This window comes from Numenius arquata, chromosome 5 (genome assembly GCF_964106895.1).
Source record: "Numenius arquata chromosome 5, bNumArq3.hap1.1, whole genome shotgun sequence".
NCBI lineage: Eukaryota > Metazoa > Chordata > Aves > Charadriiformes > Scolopacidae > Numenius > Numenius arquata.
This window is the reverse complement of record NC_133580.1, coordinates 32,152,364-32,180,299: the sequence shown is the minus strand read 5'-3', so window position 1 is coordinate 32,180,299 and position 27,936 is coordinate 32,152,364. Positions and strand designations below refer to the sequence as shown.

Here is a 27,936-nt window from a genome sequence, read left to right as displayed (position 1 = left end):
TGAACTTAGTACCTGAGTGTGGAATTTGGAATCTGACCTTTACTACATCTAGATAAACAGCGTGGCTGACCCAGCAGCGCTCTCTGCAAGCGCCCCTACACTCTCAGCAGCTCACTTGGAGGCTCTCACGCTTCATGCTGCAGTCAGGAGCTCGGGGGAGTCCAGCATGATTCTTCTTACTGTGCTGTTCCTTTGCATCATTTCCACCTACTCAGCCTCTGTTAAAGGTAGGTCTTACCGGGCTTGGCTCAGCAAAGGCATAACCAGTGTGTATATGCAGATCTGTTTTGCAGTAAAAATGATCGTCTTCACTTGTCTGTCTTTGAGTAATTCAAAATACATTTAGTAATTACAAACGCTTAAGTGCTTGTAGGATTCACGTCAGCAGAGGGGATGGAGAGACAATGTTTTCAGGTGCACAGGGCCAGCAGTGTGAGCCAGGAGACTGGGGATCTTGACCTTGCTTAGTCAGGACATGCTGTGGGGGCACCGACTTGAAAGGGACTACGCTCAGAAGTTAAACACACAGAAGTGCTCTGGTGGAGCAGAGCCAGGAAGCGCTCAGGGCTCTCCAGGTTTCAGCTTCTGAGCAGTTGACTCAGCTACCACTGAAGTCAGTAACAAGCATCCCATTAATTTCATGGGGAGCTCGCTCTGCAATAAGTCATGAAAACCTGGATGTCTGCACAAGCCCTGGGAGCAGGGCTTTACTGAGGTGTCCTGACAAAGGTCAAGGGTATGAAATCTGGAGGGCGCCCACTTCAGCGGTGCCAGTGTATGAAGCAAAGAACGGTGTTTTTTCTAGTGGTCCTTCATGTACAACTTGACGTTAAATTTAGAGGGGTGGCAACCTTAAAACATGAGCTGACACCTAGTTTTTAGTTTAATAAGGATGTCCTCATCATGTTGAGGAGGAGAAGGCAGAGGCACGCCATGCTAGGTTAAACTGTTAAAAAGGCTGTAGAGGTGCTTTCATGCAGGTGCTCCCTGCAGGGGATCCAGAGCAACAATCCTCCTCCCTACCTGTGTACCCCCTTACAGCAGGATTTATAAAGCAGAGAAGTTTACAGGCAGTGCCTCTACCCATGAGTGTATTTCACAAGACTGCCAAGTAACATTTATGGCTAGACACCAACGTGCCACATTTCTGCTGTCTGTTTTTCCCAGCTTCTCCTTAATTTCAATTAAGCAAAGATCCTTCTTGGTGTGAAGTAATATTTGCTTGTCACTTTACATCCCCAAGGTACTGAACAAGCATTTTCTCATTAATTAGTCCTCCCTTCAGCTCTGCCAGGTCTCATCTCTCTCTTGTGCAGAGAGATTGAGAGCTAAATTACTGGCCCAAAGGCCACTTAGTGCCTCAGTGACAGAGTTGGGATTAGAATGAGTGTTTTACCTTTCCACCAGGGCCATGCTTCCTTTTGGAAATATTGAAGGAATATTATTTTCTTTTAAGTCAGCTATATCAGCACACATGAAACTTTCCTACTGCAATTTCATTTGAAAAATGTTTTTAAAGTGGATGGGTTTTGCTTTTTAAAGCTCTCCGGTATCAGAAACAGTGGCAAATATAATTTATGAAGGTAGAGCCAGCAAGTAGTTAGAGACGCAAATGCTGTGCATGCCATATGTATTAATAAAAGGCACAGGACTTGACAGCTGTCTCTACTCATGCAGTGTAACCTTCTGTATTATACAGTATCATGATTTAATTATAGACTTGGCATGTTACCCTTAATGACAGACACTTAACATTACTAGTCAAACTGTATGTTATGCACTCCACCTTGAAAGCAGGCACTTCTGACCCCAAGAGAGCAAGGCTGATTGCAGTCTTTATGTCCATCTCTCCTCCCTTCTCAGCCAGTGGACATTTGCTGAAATGGCAATGGCGTATGGGCAGCAAGGATCCCAGTGCTGTGCTGAATACAAAGGAAAGAGCTACTAAAGGCAGGGGTTTTTTAAGAAAAGTTTCTATCAGAAAGGTGTAGGAATATTCATTTTTTAATATTACTGGTGCTTTCTTCATGAAAGATGGCATGAAAATTTAGTTAAGCTGTTTTGAATGCTGGTTCTGGGCAGCGACACTGTCTCTGTCCCTCAGCCACCAATATCCCCCTTGCCTCTCAAACTGACCACACTATCCAATTATCTCTTGGCTTCTCCATTTCCACCACAGTAAGTACTAATTCCTTGGGACTGCCTTGAATACTGCCTCATCCCTGCTGCTTCTCTTATTATGATCCAGTGCTGGCTCACCCTTTTCCATTAGTGACACCATTCTTGCAACTAAAGGCATCTTCTGCCCTGGCTTCTGCAGTGTCTTCTACACATGAAATGGTGAAAGCTTTCAGAACCTTATATTCTTCTAGCTCCCAGAAATACTTTGCAATTATTCATCTCTTCCATGGCACTTGCAAGAAGCTGCTGCGTCATTTGCTCATCTATTTCCTTCAGTAGGGAGCAGCTCTTTTGTATGTGGGGACAAGCACACGCCAAAAGGGAAGAAGAGGGAAGGAACTCCTGCAAAAAGGAAAAAAAGATCTATGGGTTGAGCTGTGGGAAAAAGAAGAGGATAGGTGGAAGGTAATTTTAACTGAAAAGAGAGAGGGAGCAAAACCACAAACATCCACCTTAACTAATAAGACATGTCTCTCATCACCCAGATCATTTTTCTTGGACGTGCTTTCCCCCCACCTTAATCTTCAGATGGGATTGTGTCACCTTCTGTGTTTAGAAAGCACCTAGTGGGTGGCGCTTGTAAAATCTCAGCTGATACTAAATCATCAGCACTGCCATTTCTGCTGGAAATGAAGGACATTTCGAACTAGGAAGTGACCTGCTCCGAGGTACTGCAAGGAACCAGGGGTGTCCCTGAAAGGCGCAGCCATCTCCGGGAAGGCACTGAGCACACTCTGCTCTCAAGGGCAATGTAGTTTCAAAACTGATAGGATTGTGGGGGATTAGGGAAGTGGCTAGAAAATTCACAGTAAGCCTGAAGGGAGGGTTGTATGTCTCTTGGTGACTGTTTTTTTGAAGCAGACACACAAGACATGCAAAACCAGAAGAGCCCCATCGTGCCAACATTAATGCTTCAGCCTTCCTGCAAAAAAATCAAGAGTCACAGCTTTGAGCTCTCATATGCAAACAGGCTTCTTCCCCACCCCCCCTCAAAGATTACCAAACTTGCTGTGCCACATCTCCAGCTGGCGTAAAGCATAAGTCAGTTTAGTTCTGTGTTGCTTTGCCAATTTATGCAACTCGCAGAGCAGACTTGGTGGGGTTGTTGTTTTCCCCAGGAAAAGGTTCTTTGAAGCTTACTTTTATTTACTGCTATGACATCTGAGTAAACAGGGGAAGGAAGTGAGCAAAACCTTAAAAAGGGGTTTTGGACTCTTTGAGCACTGCAGAATATATCTGTATATATCCAACAGCCATGTTGGAACTACACTGTCCACCTACCTAATTGGATTTAAAATCTGAGAGTAAAATAAGAGAAGGCTTTGGTTTTCCTTTTTACCAATGCAGTGATTTGAAATTTATTTAGCAGAGTCAAATAAAACACTGAGGGACATGACATAAAGCACGATAGCCTGTTGATTCTCTGCAAGGGACTTTGAACACACTGATGACATTACCACATGCTTAAGAATTTGTTTGAGTTGTTTTGATAGATTTTTCTTCTTTTCTGTGCACTTGTCATAAGACTGAGATGCATTTCCCTGAGGACAGCACTTTGTTTTTGTTAGATTAACTCTGTTGTGAAGTTTTTGTTTCTGCTCTGCACCTCCTGAACTCCATGAAGAAATTCCCAGTGGATTCAGTGGTGCGGTATTCAGGTTCGAGAGGCTAGTGCCATGCTGCTTACAGATAGCACCTAAGGTCACTGTATGTGTATTTACTTTGCAGATGTAACAGCACTTTGTGTACAGCCAGTTTCTCCTCCCTTCCCTTCCCTCTACAAACTGACTTCATCAGTTTTTCTTGTGTGGAAGAGACCTTTGTAGCCATTTGCACCAGAGGAGGGAAGCCCTTGGAAGCAGTGAAAAGGGTTGTTATGTATACCCTTCACGACAAAACATTTAAAGGGTATTCAAGAAGAAGTTGATTTTCCTTAGCCACAAATTTTAGGGGCACGGTCCTAATTCCTGTACCCTGGGCTGGGTAGAGAGTTGTGACTCTGGTGCCACACGACTCATATGGCTGTGTGTGACAGAAGAGAAAGAGAAGATAGGAAAGGGTGTGGTAGTAAGTGGTTTTGTAAAGGAAAAATAAAAGCCATTTGTATACTACAGATTTTCATTTATGCTGAAAAGAGTGCAACTGAGTCCCTAGGAAACAGTCTGAGTTGTTAACGCAGATGGAAATGGCACCATAAATTGGGTATGCAAGTTGCATTTTTGCTAGAATTTGGCTTTTAAATCCCTTAAAATACATCAATTAACAGCCAAGGCACAGCTGCAGAGACAGTTATTTGGTTTAAAGAACAAGGGCTTAATTATTTAATCTAAAACATATTTTCCCAATGTCTTCATTACATCCATGTCACCCCTGGGCAAGGCTCTCAATGGAAGGATTCCCAATAAACATGCAAGAGATGCAGAGATCAATTTCTGTTGGCTCCAGCAAATATCGTCTCTGCATTTCAAGTTGCTAAGCACACAAATTGTATGATTAATTACAGTATTTTGAGTTGCAAATAATTTTGGATTAATTTCTAATGCTAACATATCCAAAGTAAAGAATTTGACTTTCTTTTATTTATTTAAGTGTAAGCTAGAGCAAAGGATTTTGTGGACATTCTTATCTTAAATATGTGAGATTAGGGTCAACTTAATCACAAAAAAAAACCCCAGGTGCTCTAGTGGGACAGCCTCTGTAATCAAAGGTAGCAGGATCAATCCCAGAAATATTCTGTTGACAATTAAATTTTTGATTTTTCTAAAGGTGTTTTTTAGAGAAAATGACAGATTATGTTAGTCAATTCTAAAACACTGTTTGTTTTTGCTTTCCAAACAGGGCACACTACTGGACCAAGCTTAAGTAATGACAAGCTATATAAATTTGCTTACTCAGCTGAAGTGTATGTTGATCAGGTGAAAGCATCGCTGCAGAAAAGTGCAGGCTACCGGATTTCTTCTGGTGTAGATGTCAACCTCTTATGGAGAAACCCTGACAATGATGATGACCAGTTGATCAAAATTACGGTAATCAATGCCATCAGACAACTTAAAATATGCCAAATCTTTTCTGCATTTATCTAACTGCTGATTTAATCTTGAAGACCTTGTTTTCAGAAGATGAGCTAAATCATTTATTATCCTTGTCTCATCAACTAAACCCAGCTTTTTCAATAAGCTGATTACTATAGAATAAGACTTCATAAGAATACATCTAGCATCACAAGTCAGAACTTCAGAATATCTCCTATATTTTGAAATTGCTTCGTACAGCTTCTATAGCTTCAAACAACTGGCGTGCAAGCTTCTACCTGAGGTTGTCTGAAGCCCTAAGTTATAGCTGCAAATCATGACATTTGCTAAATACAAACTTGGTTTGGTTTACAGTGAGTTTTTCTGCCACTTATTTCCCCAGTGGTGAGTTCTGATTTCTTTTGAAAACATAGACATAGTAATCGTGGAAGATTAATGATCAGAACCAGAAATGAAGAAATAAAAAAGATGTATTAAGTAATTTAGTCTATCCAGCCTACCCCAGGCCAATGCTAGACTGCTCTCTACATGAATTTTCTCTGCTTTTACTTTACTAGATAAGAGATGTTCAAGTTGAAAATGTGAATGAACGTCCAGCTGCTAAAAACATCTTCAAAGGAAAAAGCACAGAGAAGATCATCGGGAAAGAGTATCTGGAAGCTTTACAGAGGCCCATAGTTCTTGAGGTTGTCCGTGGAAAAGTAAGACCTTGTCTTTTAAAGTTCAATCCCTGAGGAAACCTGAGACAAATCTTTTATTACCAGCTTGGAGAATTTACCAATTCAATATCCTCTCAGTGTTCTTAATATGTCCTCATGTCCTGTATTTCTGTACAAAATACAATAGTTTAGAACAGACAGTAATTTAGCTATACAAGGAGCCCTTCCAGCCCAAGAGTCTTGTGTTTTGAGAACACCATACAGTATCGAAGTAAACAGGAGATTGGCCACAAATTTATGGACCACATGCAGATATATGCACAGTTGCTGTGTAAGATTTGTGCTCTTGACTTCAGCCAGGTCAGGATTTTATCCAATGCCTGAAGGCAGAAAAGGAGATACAATTTGCAGTGAGGGAGATTATACTGAGTCTGTGAGGAACAGTGTTAATCACTTTAAACCGTTAGCAAATAGTTTAGCATGACTGCTTTTCCCACCTCTCTGGCTTGCTTATTTACTTCGGTGTCACCTGCAGTTTCAGTGGTCCCAAGTTAATGAGCTTGATACTGAAACAGCCTTTCAAGTTGTTCCTCTACTGAGAACTCTCTCCAAAAATCAGAAGAGAAGGGACAGTGAGCAGGTGTGTCTCGTTGTGTGCCTGCATTTTATAGCTTGCTCTGAGAGAGCAATGAATGAAGCACTGTCCCACCACAGGGGCACCCATGTGCAATTGTAGCTCTCAGAGTCCCAGTCTTGCTCAGAAATGGAATCAAGTAAATCCATCTCCCCCTCTTTTTGCCTGAGGAGCTGCTCACTTGTCCCCTTGTGCTTTAGCCTACTGCTTAGGCAAGGCTTGAGCCATGGCTGCTCCTGCCTCCTCTCCCTGCTTCTTCACTAGCTTGTGGCTGGGCGCATTACACCAAGAGTCTTGCTCTCCCCTCCAGAGCCCAAGCAAGTGGGCAGGTGGGACGTGGGCAGAAGGGCAGTGAGAAAGAAGGAAGGTTGAAGGTCACACTCCATTTTCTCTTCTGCAGAGCGGTGTGAGGGCTGTGACACCCTATCCCAGCAGGATCTTTACCTCCTGCTGTAAATAGGCATTGAGCACATACCCTGGCCGCCAGCTCAGCCTACTGAATTGCAGCTGCTATCAGCCTGCTCGGTAACTTTCAGACTCAGCCTTGTCATCAGTTTTACACAACATAAAAAGAAACAGGACAGCACTGTTTCCCAACTGTACACATCCCTAAATGAGGACAGATGTATCAGAAGAACACAGTCAAAACACATCTGCTCCTAATTCATTAAGCAGTTCACACACTAAGACTGAGATGTAGTATTAAAAACTTGGGCTTTTTCTCAGGTAATATGGTCTCTATGCTCCATTTATGATTTCTTTGTGGTGTGATACTTTCATCCCTGGCACAGTGATTTCACTTTTCAGGTTTGCCCTGAGATAACACGCTGATTGTACTTACAGTTCCTGAAAAAAGTGCACTTTTAAAGCACCTTGAATGCAAAGTGGAGGTGCAAAGTCTTGTTACCAGAGGAGAGGCTTAAGCACAACAGTTGACCCACGAAGTGCAAAGGTTGTGATGTGTTTGACACGTCATTTAAGTCATTCTAACTGTGATTTACTTATGATTCATTCTGGGTTTTTGCAATCTGTGATTAAAGTGCAGCAGATATTATGCCCCTGTGGGGAGGGATTATCTGACGATTGTGCAGAAAAATGGGTCGTTTCTGAAATTATGTAAAGTTTCCCATTTCCCTGCTAAATTCTCTCTAATTAATAGGAAAGATGTTCAGTGCACTGAAACTGTACATAGGTACAGCTGAAGCCTGAAACATGTTTGTACTGTTATCGGCAGGCCCTATAGCCCCTGGAGTTTGCTTAAATAAGGGCAACAGACCAAATTCAGCTTCCAGATCAGAAAAAAGTAACGAGAGTTTTTCTAGAGAGAATCCTCACTATTCCTTTCTCATTTAACCAGATTTGTTATATACTTGTTTTTTATTCCTACAGGTCAAAAACTTCTACTCGTATCAAAATGAACCCGGTTTTACTCAAAATATTAAGAGGGGTCTGGCTAGCCTTTTCCAGCTACAGCTGCACTCTGGTGCTGCCCGTGAGGTATGACGCTATATCTGGCAAGATAATCATCATCAGAGAAAGAGGCAGGGCCCAGTCTGCTCTGAAAGGCAGACCTGCGGCTCCCACTGACCTCAGAAGGAATGAATTGTGACAAAAATCAGCCCTTTGAATGCATTTGAGGTTGGGGATGTAAAGGGAGTCTTCAGAATATTTGGTGACACAAGTCAAGATGCTGCACTTGACATAAGGAATTGGTGAAATCCATTTGATTTAAAATGCTCTTACCGATTTAGCAGAATCTGGTAATATACCAACTTAAACCAGGTCACTATAAAAGAGATTATACTGATGTCTAAATTCAGTTGATTCCTAACCTCAATTCAATGGATTAGGCCATTTTAAATCAGAGTATCCACACAAAGTTAGCAATGGTTTAGCTGCATCCATTTATCCTGCATTACCTTTATATCTGTCCACATGAGCAAAGGTGGAATTTAACTCAAATTCATAAGTATAGTCCCAACTGCCAGGCATTTCCTAACTTTTTTTGTTTTAGCAAACATTGTTACTTTCCTTCATAGCTGTCTGATGCAAAGTACCCCTGCCTATCCAAAGCAGGTAGTTAGAAATACTGATACCTTCAAAACTGGTAAATAAACCCAAACAGTGTAGCATCTTGTGTAAAACATTCCAAGGGTGGAGAAAATGGTTCATCTCTGGAAGGTGTTCCAGGGTCCCAAAGATAAAATCACACAAGTGTCCTAATCTAACTCTTTTTTTCAAGGTGGACATATCTGGCAACTGCAATACTACTTACCATGTGCGGCAAGATCAAGTGACTAAAATAAAAGCCCTGGACTCCTGTGAAATAGAAAAACAAGGATTTACCAGCCACAACAAGGTATGATTTCTTTAACGAAATAAAATCTGTTCTGCCTATTTACAAATATATTCTTAATAGCTATTACTTATTTTCTCAAAAGTCCTTTCCTACATTACAGAAAGCAAATTCTACATGTAGATTTTGTAGTATTACTGATAGAAATTTCATATGTGGTATCTATGGGGAGAACAGGAAATGGATTCTCCTCTTGTGCAAGCCACCTTGGCTCAGCTGACATTAAGTGAAACACACCAATTCTCATAATTTTGGAATCTCATCCATAATATATTTCAGTTTCTAAGCAGATTTAGAGCACTTTTGTCCTGTCTGTACTGAATTTTTAATCAATGTGAGGCTTCTTTTTCTTTGGAGGAAAACACTATATGCAGTCACAGTCATAGTGACAACAGTAACTTTTTTCCCAGCTGCTAAGTCACAGCGTTTAGTCACACAGTAAATGCCGGGCAAGATGCTGACTCCTGAATGGAGCCCTGTCAAGCTTGCCTGAAAGGTTGAAGGCTTCCCTAACGCACAGGTGCAAGTTAGGAGATGTGCTGTAGAGGTAACTGAAGCCCTTAGTGGTCCCTTGCTACTAGTAAGTGCCTTTCTAAGGGGTTATTACTGAGTGCAGGCTGGACACACGCTGAAGGCACTGGGATTCTCTGCATCAGAAACTGTCCTTTCTCAGGTCAGAGAATATAAAGGTAGCACACGCTCTCTTAATGAACCAGCTTAATGCCATGACTGAGTTCCTGATATTCGCATTTGTCACAAAGACTTCATCTTGTTTACAAACAGATCAAGCAAGGTGGCTGGCTTTGCTTCCCAGGTGTGACCACCACAATCTTATTTAAAAAACATTTCCCTGGAAAGGCTTCTCATCTTATTTGAAGTGTAATTTTAACTAAATGTAGTACTGGGCATTTTCTCAGTTACAGCCTGCTCATGACTTTGTCCCATCCTTCCCCCTCTTTTGTTTCTGGTATGTATTGAATTTGAAACACATGGTGCAGAAGTGAGTGACTTGCAGAAGGAATTCTTGAGAACCTGGAAGATCCTGGTTTGTAGGATTAGCTGGAGATGTTGTCAACCCAGATGCACCTTCCTCATTCGGCTCTATTTTGTTATGAGTTTTGCCCCAATGTAGAACTGTGACCTCTTTTCATATTCTGTTGTTTATTGATCTTCTGGTTTATTTTTTAATTATTTTCAGATCTTAGATGTGACTACAAAAGCCACATCTGCCACAATTTATGTGCTAGAAGACAGTTTCATTAAATCCATCAAGGCAGAAGAAAATTATGTTTTGCTTCTGAATTCCCGACGAAAAACAGGTGCCAAAATAGTCTCAAAGTAAGTGGGGCCAATTGACTGTCGTTGATAGTAGCAGGTTCGAGTCAGGTTATATGTGTATGTCTTATAGCATCAAGTTCTAAGGCTCTAAACTCTCCAGGTAAGGATTTAGGTCTCTTTTGCATCTGTACAGTACCTAGTCCAACTTTGATTAAGGGCTCTACCATACTGCAAACAATAAATAATTACATTGATAAGAAATTAAATGGAAGCAGCTTGAATTGGCCAAAACATTTTAAGCAATGCATTACTTTTGTAGGTGTTCCGTTTCTGTCTTCTCGTTTCTTAAGAAATACTTCAAATAGATCTCCATTTCTAGTGTGTGAAAGTTCAGAAGTGTAGAAGACAAAATCTGCTGCTTAGAAAGGAAGCAATAGTGAAACCTAGATCTGCGTTAGACTCCAGACTCTGAAACAGTGAAAGTTTGGACAAATACAAAATGATTCAGGCATCTCCTTAGTATTGCGATATTAAAAAAATGTTCATTCAAAATCTCATTTTCCAGATCTTCTTGTGAACAAATATATGAAACATATCAGAATGTATGTGGTCACTAAAGCTGTTTACCAGGTGCTATAAATCCATACTTCAGAAAGTCTATTATTTTGGTATTTTATACCACGGACCTCTAGCAGTAAACTTCTGTTACCTTAAGAAAGCCAGAGAATTGCCATGTTCTGAACATTTTAAAATGAGACTTCAGTAAATCTGTGTTCTGTATTTTTGGTCTGTGGAGGATTTTTTGTTTCCTCTTGCTGTGATTTCTACATTTCTGCTCTAGTAGTTGAGCTCTAACAGTGTCTTCTATGGATACACAGGCAGAGACTGGAACTGAAGTCAGTAGAAGCTGGCCCTGGACTGATCGCTGCAAAGCAAGTTGCCAGTGTTATCAAGACCTTGGACTCCAGTTACGTTGCCGTGACACTAGTAGCGGAGCCAGTCAAATCCGAATGCAAAAAGTGTCCTTCGGTAAGTAAACACAGGCTCATGCGACGTCGGGTTGGTTAGCTGAGCAGAACAAGTGTGGAAGAAGTTTCTGTCCAAGCAACCCAGTAGGAGAGGTCTAACATAGCAATATAAAATACTCCCTGGAGGGGGGAGCACAGTAGCGATGCGAAGGTTCTCCACCACACAAGGGTGTTTTAAGATTTACCTGTAAAAGTACCAATCTTTTTGCTGTCTTTCAAAGACTGAATACAGTATTTCTTGAGACCACTAGAAAATACAACACCCTTTTGTTTTATCTCATCTTTGCCAACCTTGAGTTGGCAGGAACTTAATTCTTCTGGGTAATGGAGCGTGAAATGACTTTTAAGATGGTTTGCCAGTGTTTATAAACAATTCTGTCATGGAGAAGCTGAATGAACTGCTCCTAGAAATTAAAGGTAGTTAGCCTTTCCTTAGGCAGGCTAAACATTTTTTGGTAATCTATGTAGCCTTTTCTTACTGCCTGACTGTGAAGGAAGTCTTCTATTTAAAAGACTTTGTAGGTATTTTATAAGTATAAAATGGGGCTTCAGTATTCCTGCAAGTCAAATACTGTTCTCATTTTTCCCCTGGAAAAAAAAAAAATTACTCTTTTTTTTTTTAAATATTTAAATCATCTAGAAACTACTAAGGGCTCGGTTCTATAAATACATCCTCTTTTGTTTTACTGATGCTATTCATCATAAACTAGTATATATTGCTACAGTGGTTGTTAGCAAACAGTTTTAATGCTATAACTATTGTGGACTGAATTTAGCAGTGAATGGGAACATTAATTTAAAGATTATTATTCTCTGGCAGTTTTTGATAAGCAAGATAAGGCTTCTGTTCAGCACACATAATTTTAATCCTCCAGATATAGTCCTTATGAGCACAAATACCTTACTATATTGGAATATGTGCTAGTTATTTGGAAGTAGCATTGAACTGTAATAATTTATCTCGTCTAATGCTTGTTGAGCTGCAGAGAAGATAAAAAAATATGTTGAGGGAAATGAAATAGAAATGATGCTGCATGTGTGCTGGAGCAGTTCTAAGCAGGGAACATGAAGGGATCTTAAACAGAGCAGGGACAGGTGCTTTTTCCCTGACTCTGCCCCTCGGGGTTTGCACTGACCAATTTGTTACTTGGAACCAAGTTTGTCATAATAGTTAGAGATAATTTCCAGACCAAGATAACAAACATAGAGTATAATTCCAGAGCACTGCCTGGGGACTGAGCTATGTCATTATAAACCTGATGGCACGATGAGAATGAAGTCCTGCTTTCTCACTGTATTTTACAGTAACTGCTATGAAAAGATGGGGTCTATAAACAGAACACTGTATCCAAAGCAGCAACATAATATTTGGTACTTATATATCATAGTATACATTAATGCCATGCTGACATGTTATGCCCTACAGTTTTACATTTTCAAAACCCTTTTAAAATCAGAACACGTCTTATCTCTATGAGTTTGGTGAAACAACCATTATTATCCCCACTTCACAGATGTCTGCACTAGCTTCTGTGAGGTTATGGCCAACATTTACATTTAAATTTAGGCCTAGATTTCTATGTTTAGACATCATAAAGCATGTTCTTTTCAGAAGGGCTCATGGTTCTTGCATTTTTTTGATGCTCATGGTTCTTACAGAAAGGAATGCTTGTCCCTTCAGAAATTGAGGTGGTTTTGTTCTGTCTTGTGCAACCAACCTTTGTAGGTTCGTAAGGCAGCTGTCAGGAACTGACATTCAAAACCAAGTCTTGCTCAGTTTAGGACCTCTTGGTTTGGCTTGAATTTTTCTATAATACCTGCAAGATCTCTGGTCTGCTCTCTCTGACAGAGAGACAGAGATTCATGTCCGAGGTTGGCTGAGTTGCCATGTGGAAGTGTGTGCATCTGTGCCTGAATCCTTGGGGTAGTCAATCCAAACTGCCTGACATTTGCATAAGGAGAATGAGGCCCCTCGCAAAAGTCAACAGTAAATGCTGGTTTTTTGAAGTTATGGTCACTGCAGGAGATGGTAGCTGCTCCTTGTAGTAGCTGAATGGTTAGAGCATCCTCCACAAAGAGGAAGACTTGGTCTCCACTCTCTTTTGCTTGAGATGGCTCCAGCTCACATCTCCCACCTTGCTCCTCTCTAGGGTGTGGGCTAAGCTGAGAGCAGCCCACACAGCTGGGCTCTGCACAGGAGAAAATACAGATCAGAGATTTTAGCCAGGCTATAGTGCAACTTCAACAGGGGGAATAGAAGGTGCCCCGTATGTTTATCCAATTTCAGCTTATAATAGCCACACTGACCTTGGTGCTAAGCACTAATCACCAGTTGAGGTTAACAGACCCATCTGTGCCTCAGAACATGAGCTCCTCCCAGCTGGTCATTAATCCTCAGGAAATATCCTATGTCTCAATCGTTGTTGCCTAATTATTGTTTGTTACAGTTGATGGAAGTTGCACTCTGTACTTCTGAATGATACTTCTATTTGCCGGCAGGTTCAAGTGTTATTGCCTAATACAAAATCCACGAAGAGGGGAAGTATTTTAGTAAAGGTCAAATGGGCGACAGTGTTATTTCCCACTTGGGAAAACTGCAGTAAACACCGCTGCAGAGAACAGCTGAGTTTTCACCAATAATTTGAGATAATAATAATCTAACTCGATAATTTGAGATAACAGAGGCAAAGGCAAGTGAGGGAGGAAAGGTCAAAATACCTGGACCAGTTTCTTATGGGAGTGTATCTGGAAAGACAGATATAGGTGCTTTGGTACCATGTTGGCTTATTGAAGTAAAAAATGCAAAGTGTGGAGTAAATATAGAAACAACGTAAGAAGGGGCCCATACCTATTCTAATACCATCTTACCTATCATTTTGTACAATAACCACAAATCCTTCCCTATCTTATGAGGTTTATGAAAGAAATGGGAATTATTTGTGGGACATTTACTCCTGTTCCACACTAGCAACTTACAAAATTACCATCTTCTGAGGAAAATATGATTAATTTGGGGACTGTGCATCTCCCACTTTAAAAAAACTGACTTGGGAAAAAATGGAAACAGAAGGCAAACATTGTATTCACCAGAAAGCACAGTAAATTTGCAAGAGAAGAGAATTCACCCTATTCCAGTTACAGTATAAATAAACATGTTTTGTTCCAAAATAGATTGCATTTAAGGCAATGTACATTATCAAGAAAATACTAAAGTGTTGGAAGAGAGACAGCTATAGAAAGGTTTCAAAGATATTTGAGCTGGGATATAATAAATTAAATAACACTTAGCTAGAGGATCCACAATCTATTGAGTTTCAGCTAATTTAAGCAGTAGCTGGCCCACATATCTGCATTTAGTAAGTCTGATTTTGAGGACTGAAACCACAGCTGAGAGATTTGGCATAATGTGAATTGTTTTGCAGCTTTCTGAACACTGGCAGAGCATCAGAGAACATATGTATCCTGAAAAACTTTCCAAAGCTGAAGCAGCAAGAAGCTTTTTGTCCTTCATTCAGAACATCAGAAAAGCTACGAAAGAGGAGATACTGCAGATTATTAGAAGTGAAAATAAAGAACTTCTGTAAGTCATCATGAACAAGCTTTCAAAAGGTGTAAATTACTTAAAATTGCAGAAGGGCAAATTGCGTGCAAACAGATTCAGTTCTACTGGTGATGTCCTAGCAATGCAAAACCAGAATTCAGTACTGTCTACAGGAAAACAATATATTTTTAAAAGCTATGTTTGTTCTTGTAGTATAATATATTTGCAGCACACTGTTCAGCATCGAAGACTTTATCTGCAATACAAGGCAAACATGTTTTGTAGCTTACCCAAAGGTTCTCGTCCCAACTGCTTGTTCTGAAACACTGTAAGTTGTTCTTGACTTGCCCATTTTCCTTCAAAGGGAAATACGGCAAAGAAGGGGATGGTTCATCCCTGGATATTGCTCTCATATTACAGACTAGGTGAATGAGCACCTAGACTTAGGAGCTGGAAAGCTTTTCTGAGTCCCACCATATGATCGGGATCTTTCAAACAAATTATAGCAGGTCTTAACAACAGAGGTAAACCTGAGAGTAACTCAGGTAGCGTAGAAGCCTGTTCTCTAGTTGCCATTGTGTATGTAGAAATAAAGCACTTTTTTCCATTTACAACCTTGTCCTGTAAACTTTTAGACACTCTGGATAGTTCTGGTTTTTAATACTTTTTGGATCCTATATTTGCATAAATTCAAATATTATTATCCGTGGATACGAAGAATTTCTGGAGTTCATGTACCATTTTGAGGTGGAAGAATTCAGAACACATTTTTTTCCAACAAGAGTGAAAAAAAACCTCTCTCTTACCTACAATGAAGAGATCTTTCAGCACATTGGCTTCTTTCTTTCTATAAGCAGTGAAGCCTTTTCAGTATTTTCTAGCTCTTACAATGATATGTTCATTTCCACTTCTTTGTAGTCCGCAGGTAGTGGATGCCGTAACCTCTGCTCAGACCCCAGAATCACTGGAAGCCATATTGGAGTTTCTTGACTTTAAGGATGCAAGCACTTCTACCCTGCAGGAGCGATTCCTGTATGCCTGTGGATTTGCTTCTCACCCCAGTGAAAATCTCCTGAAATCTTTAACTGTAAGTCAAAGGACAAAAAAATACAACGGAGTTAATACTCTTGAGCCTCATCCCTGTAAAAGGGGAAGGGAGGGGGAAGGTTGCTGTTTCCAATTTTCCTTTCTTTATCCCAGGGTTTCCTTTAAGTGTGCCAGTAGCACGTAGCCTGTAAACAACAAAAATTAGTAGGTCCAGACTGGAAGTCTATTTACTTTGTAAAATGTTATCAATATCTACTACTTGGAAAACAAACATAATTCTGAATGTTAGCAAAACAATTTGAGAGTTGTTTGATTGTTGCCTTATTGTTGCCAAAGTCCTGTAACCATTTAATACTCTTTTTTACTTTTTAAACATAGCTTCAAAATGAATCTACTATTCGAGACACAGAAGTGTAACTCAATGGGAAAATGGCAGTCAGTTTTTATATGTAATGATACAGCAGTGCTCTGTTTAGCCTGAGCCCAGGACATTGTGGTCATCACTGCCTTTGCATTGCACTAATATTCACAGGAAATGCGGGAGGGTATTGAGCCCACTACAGACTGGGCTTCATCATATTTAGACAAAGAGAGTAACAGCATTGCTTTTGCTAACAGGCTACGTTCAAGGGTGATATCGCGAATGAAGAAATGAGAGAAACTCTCGTCATTGTCATGGGAGCGCTCATCAGGAAGCTGTGTGAGAGAGAAGGCTGCAAGCTTCCAGTGAGTATCTGCTCTTCACTGCTGGCCAGACTGTGGTCTGCAACACATGCGAATGATCCCTGCTGATGTTACTGGGAGAGCATGAGAGACACAGGCAGCATATTCCCTCCTCTTTTAAAATAAGCCCATAAACTCCTATATTTGATAGAGGGAGGATTATTTTTTTTTTTTATAATGACATCTACTTTGTCAGCTTTAGGTTTTACTCTCATCCGACAGAACTTTTTCTCACAGCCTAGTCTGCCAGCAGAAGCAGTACTTTTGGTCACATGTCCAAAAGCTTTGCATGTTGTCCTGGTTTCAGCTGGGATATAGTTAATATGTTTTTCTAGTGGTTGCTGTATATCAGATTTGCTATGAAAGGATGCATGCTATAAAAGGAGGTCAATAACGCATATTGGTGTAGTTGTTGCCAGGTGGTGGTTATATTTTTCAAAGACTTTTTTCAGCTTCCCATAGCATCTGATAAGGAGTGTAGAATAGACATGATGTTCAGTATATAAATGGGGATAGCTGGGGAGAGGGAGGTACTTGCAATCACTGCTTGGGACGGTGCCAATTCACCAATTTACTGGGTGGTGAGAGCAACTTGTGTCTTGTATATTCTTTTACCATTATTATTGTTATTTTTCCTTCCTGTTATTGTTTTATTAAACTGTCTTTATCTCAATCGATGAGGCTTTTCCCTTTCCCCTCCTTTTCTCCCTGCCCTTCTGGGGGAATAGGGAGAACTGCATGAGCGGCTGTGTGGTCTTAGCTGCCAGCTGGGGTTAAACCACAACATGTCTCCTCAGAGAACCACTGGTGAATTCAAGATCTATTTAACATCTGCAGTCACCTTAGGTTATTTCAGGTCTGTGAAGAAAATGAATTAATTCAAGTATTCAACTCTGCCCCAAACGTGCATAGAACAACCAAGGAGGAAGGCTATCACCTTGACCATGGACTGAGGAGATGCTGGTGATAGAGGATGAGGATGGCCAGACAAGGCACTACAGCCTGCTGGACCTGTGCTGTTCAGGATTGCAGCACACTGCTGAAAAGATACAGAGAACCTGAATGGCCCTTAGGAATCCCTTTTTCCTTCCTCTGTTGATTGGCAAGCACTCTTATAACACTATGTTACGAAGCACTAAAGAACACTTCCCTTGGATTTTTTTTGTGGGGACACGTTGGCCCCATGAGTAAGACCTGTGAAGTCCTTGAATCAGGGCAAGAGCAGCTAGCAAATGATAAATCTACAGACCAGGTGTCACTGTGACATAGCCACTTTGGTTATGCCTGAAGGAAGCCACCGACATACGGTTTACAAATCACACATTTGCTAACCCTGTGCAGTGATGCTTTGAAACAAAAATATTTTAGAAGCCAGCCCTGCGCCTCCTACTTCTGCGAGGGAAAAAGGTGGGTTTGTGGTCACCATTTAAACATGCTGTTGATTTTCTTTAGGCTGTTGTGGAAGCCAAAAGGCTGATTCTAAGTAGACTGGAGAAGGCTAAGAAAGATGACAATGTGAGGATGTACCTGCTGGCACTGAAGAATGCACTCCTTCCTGAAGCAATTCCACTGCTTCTGAAGTATGCCGAGTCAGGAGAAGGGCCCATCAGCAATCTTGCTGCCACTGCCTTACAGAGATACGATCCTTCTTTTCTCACCAAAGAGGTAAGAAAATATACTGCCCAAAAAAAGAAGTGGAAGAGACAGCATTAAACATCAAGTATAAATTAACATAGTTCATTTGTCAGTCTCACTCTTTTTAAAGATGCCCCACATACAGTTTTTTTACCTCCAGGAAATTATGATACACATCTCAGTTCCAGCCAGAAAACTCTATACATTCCTGCTTGCCAAATCCCAGCTCCCAGTGCTAGTCAGCCTTTGGCTCCAGAGTCACAGACAGCCATCGAAGGTGGCAGGTGAAAACTGGGCTCCCTTGACAAGACCTCTGCCTTCTGTGTGATGTACAGGAGACATTAGGAACACTTGGGCACCCGTGTAACCCCTGTTCTTTCTTGTGCTTTCACACAGTCAGGGAGAATGCATGAAGTAAGAGAAGGGTAAACCAGCTGCATCTTACCTTGCAGCCTCCAAGAGTAAGAGAAGACATACAAAACAGCGGAACATGAGGTCCTGCCTCTGCTGCATTACCCTGTATCCCATTTCATACCTGCTGCTGGCAGCTGTGACTGAGGTTGTCAGGGTGCTGCTCTGCAACGAACATGCTAGAGGCCCTTCTATCAGTGGGGCTACATGGTTCTCCATGGACTTTTCTGTAACAAAGATGTGTCGCAACCTTCTCAGGGACACAAGGCCACCATGAGCACCAGCTAGAAAGTTAAAATTGAAAGATTCTTGATTTTTTTTAAAGTACCTATTCCCTTAACAGTGAAGGAAATCTCTCTCTTGATCTTACCACTGCCACAGTATTTTGATCTTAGTGCTCCCACTTATTTACGGCCCCGCTGTGAAAATCAGTGTGGGAGACTGTATTTGGACTGTGGCAGAGAGAACATAACAGATGCCCCTCTTGCCCATGTGGTCACTGAGCTATACATGTCTCGTACATTCCAAAAGGACCATGAAAAACAAGGTGCTGAAAATATATCCTTATGTATTAGCCTTAGCTATGGAGCTAGCTTAAGCTGATATTATAAACGAGATTCCAAGCTGTACTTTGCCCAGTCATCTGTGTGAGTACTGACTGAATAATCTGTTTCCTGACCAGGTGAAGGAAACAATGAACAGGATATACCACCAGAATCGTCAAGTCCATGAAAAGACAGTGCGAACTACTGCAGCTGCTATTATCTTAAACAGTAACCCATCCTACATGGAAGTGAAAAACATCCTGCTCTCCATTGGTGAACTGTCTCTGGAAATGAACAAGTACATGCTCTCCATGATCCAAGATATACTTCACTTTGAAATGCCTTCAAGGTACCTTAAGTTCAGTATAAATGAATACAGTTTATCCTTAGTCCTTTGCAGAAACCCAAAGAACACACAGGTTCTCGTGAATTACTACTGTAAGAATTAAGGAGAGTCTAAAAGGATGTCTGATTTTTGTGCCATTTTTAAGTATTGATATTTCAGAATAAAACTCTGCATTTCAATGACATTCCTTTAATAACTAGTCACATTTTCAGAGATACAAATAAGAATTAGGCATCTAACTTGCATTACTGTAAGAAATGTCATCTGTAGCCTTAATTCTCTCAGTGGGCCCTTGCTTTTATATTATAAGAACCAGTGAACCAGAAAAATTTTAAACATCACAGCACTAGAATGAAAATAATCAAAATATCTTTTCTTCTCAACTCCATTAATTTTCAAGCAAGACTTTTGCTTGCCTTTTCACATATGACTACAAGGAGTAGCTGAAATTGGAAAAGAATCTCGGTGTTAGGGCAGATTTTTAGTTGGAAAACATGAGGGGTTTGAAGACCCTCTTTCCTACTGGGAAATTCACCCTCTTTCAAATTTGGTATTTCTACAGAACAGTAATACATTTGGTACCATAACATTTTTGTGTCTCTGTGTGTTTGTTTGTTTGTTTTGAAATACCACAGCAAAACAGTTCGGCAAGTTCTGAAGGACATGCGTGTTCATAACTATGATCGCTTTGCCAAGATGGGCTCTTCCTCTGCCTACTCTGGCTATATTACACGTATGTAACCATGAAACTGCCTTTTAACCCTGTTTGTATTCCCAAACGTTTGATTAATGCACTAGTTTAGTCACAGGTACCTTCTTTCTTTTTTAATTAAGGTGGTCCTGATGTATCATCCACATACAGCCTTGACATCCTCTATTCAGGCTCTGGCATTTTAAGGAGAAGTAACATGAACATCCATGTTTTTGATAGAAATGCTGAACTTCATGCCAGCCAGGTAACTGCCACGCTGTGCATAAAAACTAAGCCAGTGTGTAGTCTCTTCTTATAGCTTCTAAAAGAATTCATCTAATGCCTAAGACCGTAAGATTTGCTGCACTCGGCAGAGAACGAGCCAATAACGGGGGAAAAAGAAACCTGCAACAGCCAATGAGGCACATATTTGCCCTAACGAAAAGACAAGTGTTTTCTTCTGTATCATATATCGAGTCCTGTCTCTGGTTAGAGCCCATACTGTTTATCTGACATAATCAATAAAAGCTTTGTCAGTTTGTAAAATCAAGCCTCTCATCTGGGTATAACATAGAATGGAAGTAACAGGAGTAGAGCAAATGTACAAATCTAAGAAATTTAAATGAGATGCCTCTATTTTGGCCTCTTCTTAATGTTGGCAAGTACCTTCAATATTATAATCCTCCTAAATTTCTGCAGGGCAAAAATTGCGCAGTGGAACATCTTTGGGTTTTCCTCCCAAATGTCTGTGGAAAATAGTCATATGGATAAAGGAAAATTTATTTGAAAGTAGGCTCAGGACTGTGAGCTGCATGTGGGCAAATTCTGCCTACGTCTAAAGGGAAAAAACATGCAGTGAGATTATTTTATTTTCCGTTTTTCTAACTGCTCTACCTAGTTCCCTTAAATCTTAACCTCATACTTTTTCATCTATAACTACATAAATAAGAGTGAGGCTCTTAGACATTAAGAAAACGTGTAGGACTGTTAACAGCCTGGATCAGGCAGAGTTTTTTCATTGCTTCTGTATCACTATTGCTTCTTAGGTGGTGATTGAAGCTCAAGGTCTAGAGTCCATAATAGCTGCAACTCCTGACGAAGGCGAGGAAAACCTGGATTCCTTTGCTGGCATGTCAGCCATTCTGTTCGATGTCCAACTCAGGCCAGTTACATTTTTTCAAGGCTATGGTGATTTAATGTCTAAAATGTTCTCAGCAACTGGAGATCCCATTAACGTGGTGAAAGGACTTATCCTCCTGACAGATTACTCACAGGTACTAATATCACACTGTTTGCTTCTTTTTCTGTCTCTTAAGCACAGATGCTCCCTCCCCCACACTCTTATTGTAGGACATTGTATTTTCTCTCTTTTCAATGCTGATAAAACTGAACAATGTTACATAGGCTTCTCTTACTATTGAAGCAATAGAAAAATCACAGGTATTAAAAAACAGAATGAAATTACGTGAAAAGCAATCTAGAACAAATGTGAGAACACATATCATTCTAGAAAACAAAGTAACACTGAATAAAAGCAAATCCAACTGAGTTTCCTGTAGAAAACTCATATTGCTGTCAGCTATGGCCTCCCCTCCCACAGTTACTTGTAATACAGTATTGTCCCATGTGACCACCTAAGTTTTCCTCTTCACAAGTTGTCCAGAGACCTAATGTTCAATTAGGCAATAACTGTCAGGTACTGAATGAATGAATCACTGGTACTCAAACTTTCCCAGGTAACGAACCTTCAAAGAACAATGCTAAGAGGTCCAAATTTCAAATGCTTATTGCTAGGCAAACCCAGGAATTAGGGTTAAAATGAAGATTGCACAATGGTTATGCAACTGTCACCCCAAATGCTCTGTTAATTTTATGCTTAAATATAGACTCATGGACAAATATAACTGGCTACATAATGTATTATTGGAGGACTAAAGTCTAGACACCTCTCTGAAAGTGCAGGGCCAGCACTTGGTTCAATATTTTTGTTCTTCCCAAGCGGGGATCTCCTTAGAACTTGTGGATTTAACAGCAGCACTCAGATCATGAAACATCTGCAGGCTCAAACTTTACTTTTTACTTTTCGCTTTTAATGCTTGGCAAAAGAAAATGCCAAAAGCAGATGATGAGAAAATCCACTCTGATCAAAATTACACAGAAACACCCCCCGCACATGACAGCTGTCCCCGTCCTGAACCCAGCTCAGCCCCTTTATAATGGTATTTTAAGTCTAGAGGGCTTCCCATGTAGTGCACAAATTGGCGAACTAAAGCTCATTCCAACAATGCTTTACAGTTCACATGCAGATTATGGGCAAAAACTTTACCATGACCTATTTAACAGACTGCAGAGGTGGGAAAGATAATCATGTCCAGTCCTGGGCATAGGAGCATGGTGTTTACAGAACTAAATATTTCCAACTGCTGTGCATGCACCAGGCTCCATACATAGCCTGGATGAATCAGCTGGGCAGGCACCCCAAGAGCTCTGTCAGCCAGCAGATTCTCCACTCCTCATCTTTGGAGAAGCTTACAAAAGTCTGGGGCCCAGCAGGGCTGGGACTGCCTGCTGTTTTTATCAATATCAGGGTGTAACATTTTCCGTCAGTCGCTGACTCTCTGGAAGCCTGGGCAGCAGTGTGATGAGATGGGATCCCACCCTGCTTTCTCTTTTGGGTTGCCACCGGAACAGTTGCTGCCTAAGCTCTGTGAGACTCAAACAGTGGACACAACCAAAAGTGCATGTTCACAACCAAAAAGGCACTTGTTCTTTCCTCTACACCCCACAAAGGCAAAAATTCTTTAAAGCACTGTTGAACACAGCTTTAGGCTGAGCTGCATTTTAAACACAGTGCATCATTCAAAGAATGGTTTTATAGCTATGTTCCAGGTCAACAGCAACATGGTTTGGGCACTTCCACATAACCCAGTTAAGCTTTATTAGAAATGCTTTCACCAGTCAAGTTCTTCAACTGTGATTACAACTGTACCAGAAAACACTGTCAGATGGAAGTGTGAATGGCGTAACACTGGAACTGAGGAAAGACAGTGCAAGAGAGCCGTAATTAATCTAGATTCTTGATAGTTGAGTACTACCTCCACTTTCCCTGGCCAGCATGGACAGGCCTTGCCCAGAAGGTAAGCCCCTTAACAAATTGATACTGTAGACGACCAAGTCAAAACTGGATTTATCTTCTTTCAAAGAAGAAAACCAGGCATGGGAAACAGTGCCCATTCTATGATGCCAAAACTCAGTGTGCCACAGCTGGCCGCAGTGTGGTTTCAGAACAGGGAAAAAAACAAACATAAGATACAGACAGAGCAGTTGAGATCAAACATCGAAAGGGTGACTTGGAAGCCAAGACTGAAACTTAAAAACGGGGCAATTGAATTGTCAAAAGAGAACTTATGTAATATTTGGGTTGCAGTTTTTGCATTGGTACAGCCTAATTTTGAGAAAACTGATTTTTAAATATTAGAAAAGTTCTGCTCCCCTGTTGCTGTTTATAAGGATCATTTTGCACAAAAAGACCAAAACTGATTTGTACTCAAAGTGCTGTCAAATCTACCAAATAACATACCCCCCCACGCCCCCTTACCTCTCCGTCCCCCAGAAAATAGCTTCCTTTCATTAACTTTACAGCTGCAGTAATCACAACAGGCACATTTTGGAGAGGTGTTTCCCAGTTAATAACACTGCTTCTAAAGCTTACATTCCTGCCCACCTTTTCTCACCTAACTCCACAAAGTGAAATCAGAGTATATTTCACAGCCATGGCCAGCTCTCGCAGTGTTGTCTGAGGGCTAAGAATAACCGTCCAGAAGTTGTAATTCCCTCTATAAAATAAACAGCTCTCATAAAACTGTTTTTGAGACTCCTAAGTCACCTGCATTGAAGTTCAGTAGTGTTAATATTTCTCCTAGGCAACACACCTGCCAGAAGCACAGAGAAATTAAATACTGTATTAATAGGTCAGAGAAACCATTTGAAAGCCAGACCCCAGTGGAAGATAGCCAGTTCCCAAAGAAGTGTGTGTTTCAGTCGTCTCTGCATTGCATTACAGTAGCACTGTCAGTGCAGTACATAAAGAAATGCTTTTCTTTATTGAAAGGTAGCATGTTTCAGCATTTTAAACAGTAACAAACTGCCAATTCTGATCTTTTGGATCATGGTTTCCACTGCAAATGACATACAAAGCTTAAAATAGGAAGGGAAAGGAAGATACTGCTCCTGAGGAGGCCGGGTCCCTGTGATTTACGCCTCCCATCAGCCTGGATTGGATTTGCACATGAGGCGAAGGACAGGACTGAGCTCTAAATAAGGAAATAGATGAGCTAGTAAAACACAAGACCAGTGCTCCTTAGCTTCTCCGCTGGCTCCAGTGACAAACCTGATTTAATTCTAGGTAGCCTTTAAAGCCTTAAACTGTGCAGCCGTTGCAAACCAAGCTTACTCTAATATTATTAGGTGCAATTTGACAATGCATCTAAAAATATCTGCTCCTCTGGTTGTGTGTCCGTGTCTCCGCCAGAATGTATACTGTTACCTCCTCGCTCATTAACAGCTACCCACCAATTCAGGCCCAATTTAAAACAAAGTAAAATAAAGTCAAACAAGCTTTATTTCCACACCTAAACAGACCAACAAGGAAAGTATTCCTTGCTCCGTTGCAGCCAGTAGAAAAGCTGCCTTTGATTTCAGAAATACCGTCATTCCAACCTGTGATTTTAACTTGCGTGAAAATAAGAAATCAGAGGACAATATGACCACACCTGCTGTGGGCATGCGGGATTTATGAGCCACAGCCAGCCCACTTCATTCTTACATTAAATCTCAAGCCCACCTCAGCAGTAGCCGACTGCCAAGTTGGTTCTGCCAAAGGGATTGTTTCAGGGATTGTTTATTTACCCTAAAAGGTGAAGTAACCATATACAGCCACCATAATTATCCAAGTCCTCAATTACGGCAGGAAAACTCAGGAAAACTTTAATGCTCTGAATAAAAATGCTCTCCCCCAGTGTTGCTCCTTGCTGTAGGGATTAGGAAGCCAGACTGTCTCTGCTTGCTTCTTTCTTAAATCTTGGGACAGTATTAGCTGGAATCACTGGGCTACTGAATAGCTAGGAAGAGAAGAGAGACTTTTAAAGTGCCTGAACATCAAAAAGGGGGAGGAAATTGAGTGTCCACACATCCTACAAATGCCTGCAGAGCTACAGGGGCTGAGAATACCACAGGCACAGGAACCTGGAGAGAGGGAAAAAGCCAGCTGGGATAGAGGAGAAGATGCCCTGTACACAGGACATATGATCAAAATGAACTTCTCCCAAATTAATGGTTCTTTTAAGCCAGTGAATTAGTCCACTAGTTCTTAGGGAAGCAGGACAACTATATAAAGTGAGGTAGATTGCCAAGCTGAGTGAACCTTAAAATCTTGGCTGTGTGTCAAAACTTAAAAGTAATGAGCTCCCGTGACCCTGAGCTATATTATCACTTCCGAAACAGACTCCACACGATGGGTTTCCAGTCCAGCCATAGAGATTTCAAGAAGCCACGAGCACACTTGATGGAAAATGCATTAAATGCAAATTCACAGTGGGAATTAAGGTGCATTAGCTTAAGAGTTTGGCCACCCGGCCACTGCAGACGTAATTCCTGCCATAGGGTGGGTTCAGAGCCACGACACTGCACGACTGCTCGCAGCACCTTGGTGCACTTTGCTTTGCAGCCTTCGGGTGTGCTGAGGAAGCCACACCACACTCCACCATGGCTGGGGCTCCAGTCAGGAGTTTAATCTGATTTAGCTGGAGTGCCAGCAGAGCCTCCGTGAGGCTTGCGTGGTAGCTCTTGGAGACAGAGGCCACGACATTCCTTGCAGTGATACTCCTTGCAGAAATTATACCAGCTGGCATATGAGGGAGAGGGGAAGGATGCAAGGCACCTCACTTTAGCCTCATCCCAGTTTCTAGGGAGAGAGGTACATCAGGGGTGTTTTGTGCACCCTTTCAGAAAAGTCACCTATTCCTTCTTGTTCCTGCAAAACGACAAGTGGCATGATCATGGTACAAAAGGGAGTAAGGAAACCACTGAGCTCTGCAGTCACTAACGGGGGGGTTACCTGTGCTTTCTGGTGGCTCTAGGAGATTCAGCTGCAGTCCGGGCCGAGGGCCAGCACGGAGTTCCTAGGCGGCCTGGCCATCGACATCTCGGGAGGGATGGAGTTCAGCCTGTGGTACAGGGAATCTAAAACCAACGTCAAGAACCGGTGAGATACTCCCAGCGCGCGATAGAGTTGTAGAGAGCTCAGACTCTTGAGCCCCGGTAGTCTCAATGAGAAAAATTTAAATATAAAAGACCTTGCAGATGAGTTAAAATTAAATACCTTGCATGCATGGGAGAACACCTGTACTTCTCCTTTCCTCCTGGGTAATACCAGTTCCCACTGGTCTCATCTGAATTTATATACCTTTACCTGAATAACAGGCTCCTTTGAGGGCACTTGATTTGTATGGGTGGTAGGACCGTTTGCAATTTAATTTCCTCTTTCTTAACGTGTTTTGAATTAATTGTAATGCCTGAATTTATTTGCAGGATAGCCATGTTTATAGCTGGTAACACCGAGGTAGATTCCTTCTTTATAAAAACTGGTATGGAAACCACTTTGGCAGGAGAAACGGCATTAGACTTCATCTCCACAGTGCAGTTTTCACAGTACCCATTTTTGGTCTGTATGCAGATGGACAGAGTCGAGTCTCCATTCAGGTAAGAACTAAGAGCACACAATTTCTGAGGCGTCCTTCCAGCCAGCTGCTGGATCTGGAACTTTTGATGTTCGCAGCCAACAGAGGCCACATTTCAGCCTAACACCCTCAGGTGCAGCGGAGACTGTTAAACACACCGGTCCCTCCGCTAACCCGTGCTCCCCTGTCTCTCACCCCTGAGGTTCAGAAGAGACTTTTTGATCTGAATGTGCATTTTAGTCTAATTTTCTAATTTGGTTTTGCAAGTAAACCAACTGAAGTGGCAGGACACTGGTCCCCTTGTGCACGATCGGTTCTGATGGTGACCTGAAACTCTTCCAGCAGTAGTTCTTTATTACACTGTCGAGAGAGTAAGCGCATAAACATAAACTAGCTGAAATTGAAAGTTTTCTTCATCGTCTGCTATTTACTAGTGTCAACAAAAGAACCCGGTGTGTTAAGCTCTTGCAACCCTTGTGTTCTATCATATTTTATTAAGGCACCAACTTTCCTGAAAACTAAACAACTCTGCAATAAGGTAAAAAAGATGCTTTCCACTAGCCAAAGAGTAGTAATTGCATTGCTGTGTGACAAACTGAGTTTACTACTCCCTCCTAATCCCGATTTGCTAAGACCTAAGGGTGATAACATTTGCAGAGCCCGTGCCAGATTTCCATTCAGGCTTTTCTGATCCAAAAGGTGGTAAGCCTGAGAGGAATTAAAGAACTCAAGGATCTCCAGGGAATCCTAAGAAAACAGTATCTGTTATTCTGCGGATATTAAAACATCTTCTGATTATACTTGCACATTGTGGAAGTGTAATCTCCTCTGTAGTTAAAGTGTTTATCTCTAGCTTCACATACAGGGTACAGATTTTGCATAAATTTGCTCTAATGCCGGACCACCATGTTCTGTCTTCACAGGCGTTACGTGACCAAGTATGAAAGTCTCCCGTCTGGCAGACGGTACACTGCAAAGAGAGGGAAAGCAGAACTGTTGGCAGGGAATGAATTCCCTCTCCATCAAGAAAACTCCAACATGTGCAGGAAGGTTTTCAGCGCGAAGTCCGATTCCTCCAGCAACTGGTTTTGA

The 27,936-nt window shown here is 41.4% G+C and overlaps 1 protein-coding gene across 1 annotated transcript; it reads left to right on the top strand.

Annotated features, from left to right (window-relative positions):
• The first annotated feature begins 166 nt into the window (after positions 1-166).
• MTTP (microsomal triglyceride transfer protein) lies at positions 167-27,936 on the top strand. The gene is made up of 18 exons (XM_074147913.1): positions 167-227; positions 5,020-5,207; positions 5,771-5,914; positions 7,896-8,003; positions 8,749-8,865; positions 10,061-10,200; positions 11,019-11,169; positions 14,591-14,748; positions 15,628-15,796; positions 16,375-16,482; positions 17,932-18,144; positions 19,208-19,419; positions 20,052-20,149; positions 20,251-20,372; positions 21,154-21,381; positions 26,245-26,369; positions 26,696-26,866; positions 27,768-27,936. The coding sequence occupies exons 1-18, from the start codon at positions 167-169 to the stop codon at positions 27,934-27,936; spliced, it is 2,682 nt and encodes an 893-aa protein (XP_074004014.1).

Coding starts and splice junctions, on each gene's coding strand:
- MTTP (XM_074147913.1), top strand. CDS start 167: ATGATTCTTCTTACTGTGCTGTTCCTTTGCATCATTTCCACCTACTCA. Junction 8,866..10,060: donor GATTTACCAGCCACAACAAG/GTATGATTTCTT, acceptor AATTATTTTCAG/ATCTTAGATGTGACTACAAA. Junction 26,867..27,767: donor AGAGTCGAGTCTCCATTCAG/GTAAGAACTAAG, acceptor CTGTCTTCACAG/GCGTTACGTGACCAAGTATG.